The sequence below is a fragment of the Psammomys obesus genome, unplaced genomic scaffold (genome assembly GCF_907164565.1).
Source record: "Psammomys obesus unplaced genomic scaffold, mPsaObe1.curated_primary_1811, whole genome shotgun sequence".
Lineage (NCBI taxonomy): Eukaryota > Metazoa > Chordata > Mammalia > Rodentia > Muridae > Psammomys > Psammomys obesus.
In genome coordinates, this window is record NW_026593103.1 from 1 (window position 1) to 7485 (window position 7485).

General features: G+C 45.9%; 1 protein-coding gene across 1 annotated transcript; it reads left to right on the forward strand.

Annotated features, from left to right (window-relative positions):
• Positions 1-6: 6 nt before the first annotated feature.
• LOC129683522 (uncharacterized) lies at positions 7-7471 on the forward strand. The gene is made up of 2 exons (XM_055616234.1): positions 7-171; positions 5516-7471. The coding sequence occupies exon 2, from the start codon at positions 5571-5573 to the stop codon at positions 7185-7187; it is 1617 nt and encodes a 538-aa protein (XP_055472209.1). The 5' UTR covers positions 7-171; positions 5516-5570; the 3' UTR covers positions 7188-7471.
• The last annotated feature ends 14 nt before the right edge of the window (positions 7472-7485 follow it).

The window sequence follows — 7485 nt, forward strand, 5'->3', positions numbered from 1 at the left end:
CTCCTCGGTTGCCGCGTCATCCTTATCGGCGAAGGCTGCGCGCGACAAGTGGTGCCGAAACCCGGGAAGCCGCCGAACCCGGGTAGAGGGACAGCTTTGAGGACCCCGACTGCTCGTCGGAAAGAGGATCCAAGCCAGTGACCTGAGAAACTCCGGAGACTTTTCAGCAAGGTATGATTTCTGTGGTCTGGGTGATTCCGTTTCTCGTTGTTAGTCTCGTTTTCGTTCTTTTCTGTTGTCTGTGTCTTAATTGTGGGAAACGGGATACGGTTTGTATTCGTCCTTTTTGCGACACTGCATAATTTGGCTGTAATCCTCAAGTAGATAACTGAGTTGCCACACCCTCCCCTGTAGATAAAGGAGCAATGGAATAAGCCGCTTCTAGAAGCAGCGCGGGCGCTGTTGAAACAGAAGGAGCTTAAGGTCCCAGATCGGGTGTTGCAGAACTTTCTCAAAGAAGTAGATCGAGTGGCTCCCTGGTTCGTTCTCTCCGGGTCCCTTACGGAAGGATCATGGAGCAAGCTAAGTGGGGATCTGACACGAGAAAGGGAACAGGGGACCCTAAGACCAGGGGTATGGCCACTGTATAAATTGTTCAAATCGTGCATTAAGGATGAGAGGTGCAAGGAAAAGATCAAGGAAGGCCAGCGGGTCTTGTCAGACCATCAGGATAGTGTATCAGAAGCTGAAAAGGGTAAAGAGGCTAATAAAAGGAAGAAGCCTTCTAAGAAAAAAAGAAAAGAAAAGTCATGAGAACAAGGATGTGTTAACCAAGCTAGCTAAGTTAGAAAAAAGGGCAGCACAACTTGCAAAGAAGGAAGAGGAGCTTGAAGATAAGGCAAAAAGATTGCAACTCTTACCAACCCCGCAAAAAAAAAAAAAAAAAAGATGAGGATGAAAAACCTAAATTATATCCGCTCCTCACTGAGTTCAAAAATTGCACTCTATCATCTTCTTCTGAAGGGGAGGATGAGCAGGAGTCATCTGACTCTGAGGAGTCGGGTCTTGACCCTGCTGAGCAGGCAGAGTTAGATGAGGAAGCTGCAAAATATGAGGAAGAGAGATATGGCCCCGTCCCGCCTTATTCACCTGGGCGTGGCTCTGTAGCTTTTAAGTGCAGTACAACAGCTCCTCCCTATGAGGAAGTGGAAAAACACACAGGATCAGGAGGAAGGCCGTCACGCATTCCTGAAAAGGAAGTTAGAAAGATACAAGCAGCATTTCCTGTATGGGAAGATGCTCAAAATCAGAGGCAATATGCTCCTCTAGATCTGAAACAACTGAAGACATTGGTGGAGGCAGTACAGACGTATGGTATCAGTGCCTCTTTTACCTTGGCATTGGTAGAGAGGCTAGCTGCTGATGCTATGACTCCTGCTGACTGGAATAATACCGTGAAGGCATGTCTCTCTATGGGTCAATATCTTGATTGGAGAGCAATTTATCAGGAATTATGCATGGCTCAGGCTAGGCAGAATGCAACTAATCAGCACCCTCAATGGAATTATGATATGCTTACAGGTCAAGGTCAATGGGTTGTTAATCAGTCAATGTATCCTGCTGAGGTGTACCAACAGATCAACAAGGCAGCTGTTCGTGCCTGGAGGAGTTTACCAAATAAGGGACAGGTTACCGGAAATTTGACAAAGATTATACAAGGAGCTACAGAGCCTTTTTCAGACTTTGTGGCTAGAATGATGGAAGCAGCAGGAAGAATATTTGAGGACCCTGAGGGCGCAATACCGTTTGTGGAGCAATTAATTTTTGAGCAATGTACCAAGGAGTGTAGGAATGCCATTACTCCCTGGAAAGGAAAAGGAATAAACGCTTGGATGAAAGCGTGCAGAGAGATAGGAGGTCCACTGTCTAATCAGGGCATCGCAGCTGCGGTATTATCAGCTCAGAAGGCTGCAAATGCAAAGTGTTTTAATTGTGGAAAGATGGGTCATATGAAAAGGCAGTGTCGGGCGCCAACTGCGACCCCTAATGCTCAGCCTGTCAAACAGCCAGGGTTGTGCCCAAGGTGTAAAAAAGGAAAGCATTGGGCAAATGAATGCAGGTCTGTTAAGGACAATCAGGGGAGGCCCCTTCCGGAGCGCTCTACTGAGCAGCCAAAAAACGGGAACAGGGGCCCCTGACCCCAGGGCCCAAGACAAATGTATGGGGCCATCCAACAGACACCCTACCAATCAAAAGGGTTTGTGAAGATGACTCCATCCGGAGAGCAACCTCCGGATCAGCAGGATTGGACTTGCGTGCCACCACCAGAGCAGTATTGACACCTATAATGGGATGTCAGCCTATACCTTCAGATTTAGCAGGCCCCTTGCCAGAGGGTTCAGTGGGACTGATAATTGGCCGCTCATCTGCCACCTTAAAAGGATTGCAAGTTCATCCAGGAGTCATTGATCAAGATTTCACAGGACAAATTCAAATGTTATGTTCCTCCCCTAGAGGGATTAGTGCCATCTCGCCTGGGGACAGAGTGGCCCAACTTTTGATCTTACCCAGTTTACATCAGAACTTCCCAAGTGATAAAACTACTCGAGGAGAAAAAGGCTTTGGTTCCTCGGGAGGACAGCATATGTTCTTGTCATTGGGTATGCAAGAACGCCCTATGATGAGTTTGATAATAGAAGGGAAAACTTTTCAAGGTCTATTGGACACTGGAGCAGATACCAGCATAATTTCTAAAACTTGGTGGCCGTCGCGATGGCCTCTTATTCTATCATCTCAATCCCTACAAGGGTTGGGATATGAAAATGCTCCTCAAAAGAGTGCGAAGACTTTGCATTGGCAAAATGAGGAAGGAAAAAGGGGCATGTTCGCTCCTTATGTGCTACCTCTTCCCATTAATTTACGGGGAAGGGATGTGTTACAACAATTGGATTTTACCTTAACTAATGAATACTCTCCTCAAAGTCAACAAATAATGAAGAACATGGGATGTGTTCCAGGTAAAGGACTGGGTAAATGCCTGCAAGGACGCACTAGCCCTATCCCAACCTCGGAAAAGAAAGATAGAACAGGCCTGGGTTTTTCCTAGGGGCCACTGAGGAGGCGATTCCCATTCCCTGGACTACAGAGGACCCAGTTTGGGTTCCTCAGTGGCCTTTAACCTCTGAAAAGCTTGCAGCAGCTGAGCAGCTAGTTCAAGAGCAGCTCAGCCATGGCCATATTGAGTGCTCACAGTCACCTTGGAATACTCCCATCTTTGTCATTAAGAAAAAATCTGGAAAGTGGAGATTGTTGCATGATTTAAGAGCTATAAATAAACAAATGCAGGTTATGGGGCCAATTCAGAGAGGCCTACCATTGTTGTCTACCCTTCCTGCGAACTGGAATTTGGTAATGGTAGATATTAAGGATTGTTTCTTCTCTATTCCCTTACACGATCAGGATAGAGTTAGGTTTGCATTTACCTTGCCTAGTGTAAATCATGAACAACCTGATAAGAGGTATCAGTGGAAGGTCTTACCTCAGGGAATGGCCAATAGTCCAACCATGTGCCAACTCTATGTGGCCAACGCTATTCAGCCAGTTAGAAATCGGTTCCCTGCTATTAAGGTATGTCATTATATGGATGACATCTTGCTATGCCATGCTGAGCAAGCATTACTGCAACAGGCATTTGAGATGTTGTCCGCTAACCTAAAACAAAAGGGTTTGTACATAGCACCTGAAAAGGTACAAGAGGGAGAGATCGGTAATTTCCTTGGCTCAACTATTTATCCTAGATGCATTAGACCTCAAAAGATTACCATTAGGAGAGATGTGCTCAACACGCTTAATGATTTTCAAAAACTTTTGGGCGATATTAATTGGCTAAGGCCTTACTTGAATTTAACTACTGCAGAACTTAGGCCTTTGTTTGCCATCCTTGAAGGAGATTCAGCCATTACCTCTAGTAGGCAGCTTACAGCGGAGGCTGCTGAAGTATTAACTAAGGTGGAAGATAGGCTTAAGGAAGCCTCTTTAACTCGGCTGGACCCCTTCAGTCCATTCCATTTATGCATTATCCCATCACCACAGCAACCCACCGCAGTCCTATGGCAGCAGGGACCTTTGCTTTGGATTCATTCTCAGACATCTCCAGGAAAGGTGTTAAGTCATTACCCAACTCAAGTTGGAGAAATAGCCTTAAAGGGTGTTCAATCAGCCCTGACTCATTTTGGCTGTGAGCCAGCATCTATTTTTGTGCCATACACCGCTCATCAAGTAGGGGTGTTATGTGCCACTTTGGATGTGTGGGCAATTCTTCGCTGCACCTTTACTGGTAATATAGATAATCATTATCCTAAACATCCATTGTTGCACTTCTCTTTAACTAATGCATTTATTTTTCCAAGAGTTACACAAAGCCAACCTATTGTAGGGGCTATTGATGTGTTTACTGATGGCTCAAAAACTGGCATAGGGAGTTATGTTGTGGGTGGACAATCATTTCAAAAGCAGTTTTCATTTTCCTCCCCACAATTGGTTGAATGTGCAGTAGTGGCTGAAGTTCTAAGGAACTTCTCTCAGCCCTTAAATATTGTTTCTGACTCACACTATGTGGTGGGAGCAGTAAAAATTCTAGAGACAGTGGGATTGATTTCTTCTAAAAGTACTGTGGCAATATTATTTGATGAGATACAACATATTATTAGGAATAGAGCAAATCCTTTCTTCATACAGCATATGAGAGCTCATACTTTGTTGCCTGGACCTATGACAAGAGCTAATGATTTAGCAGACAAGGCTACCAGAGCAATTTGTCTTGCATTAAATCCTGTAAAAAAATGCCACCTCCTTTCATGAATTGTATCATGTTCCAGCTGATACGCTCAGGCTGAGATTTGGCGTCTCTCGCGCAGAAGCTCGGGAGATAGTTTTAAAATGCGCCAGTTGCGCGGAGTTTCGGCCATCACCCAACATTGGAGTCAACCCCAGAGGTCTTAAGCCATTACATATTTGGCAGATGGATGTTACTCATGTTCCTGCCTTTGGCAGACTTAAATATGTACATGTATCTGTTGATACATGCTCAGGAGTGATTCATGCCACTCCCCTGTCAGGAGAAAAAACGGCTCATGTCATTACCCACTGTCTGGAGGCCTGGGCAGCCTGGGGCAAGCCACGTCAGCTAAAAACTGATAATGGCCCTGCTTATGTATCTAAGGTTTTTCAACAGTTCTGCCAAAAAATGGAAGTTCATCATGTAACAGGATTGCCTTATAATCCACAAGGGCAAGGCATGGTAGAACGGGCAAATGGTGTTTTAAAGACTTATGTGCAAAAACAGAAGGGGGGACTCTGCCCCATTACAATGGGACAGAAAGCAACCATATCCCTTGCTTTATTTACTTTAAATTTTTTGAAATTGGATTCGTGTGGGCGGTCTGCTGCAGACAGACATGCTGACCATGCCTCCTCAAATGAGCTGGTAAAATGGAAAGATGTGCTTGATAATCAATGGAAAGGACCGGATCCTATTTTAATAAGATCCAGGGGAGCTGTTTGTGTTTTCCCACAGGACCAAGAAAATCCGATTTGGGTTCCAGCGCGGCTGACCAGAGTGGTCAAGCAAGATGAGCCTGATCTTAACCCTGATCCTGATCTTGAGCGGAGTGCAGATGGACCTGAAGGTGGAGACCCAGGGGATCCGCTGGGGGATCCTATCAACATTCCCACGACCAATGCCAGTCATGTATGATGCACAAGTCTTCCCCCGTTTCTTTACCACCAATGACTCCATTGGGCTACCATATTTGCCAATGTCTCAGGACATAGCCCCTATACCAGACAACAACACCCAGCCAAATAACGGCAGTCTTTGTTTTACAACCAACCAGACTCATGCTGACTCATGTATAAAGCTAGGAAATTTTTCTTATGCCAAGTTAGGAAAAGAGACCATCAGGAATCGTACATCTTCAGCTAATGCTACGGTCCTTTTTGAATGGTGGCCACAGCACGGTTCATCTTATGGGAGCAATGAACGAAAGCACCAACCTCAGTACGCCCCCTTCTGCACTGGCCGGCATGCGGACTCTTCAATTATTTTCCCATGGACGGGCTGTCAGAGTCGCAGAGCGCATCTGCTCGAAAATGGACTCTTTACCTTTTCACCCTTGGAAGGGTATGGAAATTACACCGAAATGAGTCCCTGGAATTACCCCACCAATCCCTTTAATATTTGGCTGCTGTGTGGTGTTGGTGGCAGTTGCACAGATCTCTCACCCATGGTCACCATTTTGGGTGGAGCGACAGCTACTACCACTCTGCTTGCAAATGTCAGACCTGGATCCATATCCGCGACGGAATTAGGAGGACTAAAGTCGGTGGAGCCCACCCCAGTTTGTGTTTGGCCTCCATTTGTCTGGACAGTTTGTAATTATACTGGATGTTTTTATGCTCTGTGTTGGAATGCTAGTGAGTATGACTTGGCTACTGTAGCCCGCATGCCCCGTTTTCTGCCTATTCCAGTGAGGACTAGTAGTTCTTTGGCCCTATTTCGTCAAAAGCGTGATTTTGGTATCACCGCAGCAATAGTGGCTATTATAGCCACTGCGGCGGTTGGAGCCTCCCTGACTATATCAGCCTTAGCATTAAATGGCCAGGTTGCCACGGCTCATACCCTCAATAATTTGTCAGCATCAGTTAGTGAAGCGATAGATATACAGGCTTCCATGAACAATCAGTTAAAGGGAGGATTAATGATAGTTAATCAACGTATTGATTTGGTTCAAGAACAGCTAGAGATTTTGTGGCAGCTGGCTCAGTTGGGATGTGAAACTACATTACCAGGAATTTGTGTAACTTCTGTTCCATATAACAGGTTTACTAGGGCTGCAAATTTATCCATAGAATTGTCTCGTTTGCTGCAATCTAATTGGTCCGCCGAATTTGATGAGACAATAAGAAAATTACGCCTAGCAATTGTTCAAATTAATTCCACTCGCCTAGACGTTTCCATTACTCAAGGATTGTTTAATTGGGTGTCCTCCGCCCTCTCCTATTTTAAGGAGTGGGTTGGAGTGGGAATGTTTGGAGTAACCCTGTTTGCAGGACTGCTCCTCTGTTTTTGGTTGCTCTGCAGATTCAAGAGACAACAACATCTTAAAAATGTGGCCATGGTGCAGGCTATGCTGGCTGTGGAACAGGGGGCATCCCCCCAAGTTTGGCTTAACTTGCTCAACCGTTGAGACTCTGTCTAGAACTTATGGCACCCCTGAAGGGCACAGGTTCCCATTGCACCGGGATGCTGTTCTGGACAGACCTCTGCACTCCCCAGGGCTCGGGTTCCCATTGCACGGGGCTAAGGGTGCAGAGGGTCTCCTACACTGTGTAAACTCCTTGATCGCTGATGCTGTTGGCTCAGCAGGCTGATCGGTGACCTCATGGTGTGTTAATTTTTCTGGTTGAAATGGCCTTTAATTAATAAAAAAGGGGGAGATGTCGGGAGCCGCTCCCGCCACTACAAGGTGGCGCCGGTCTCCTGCT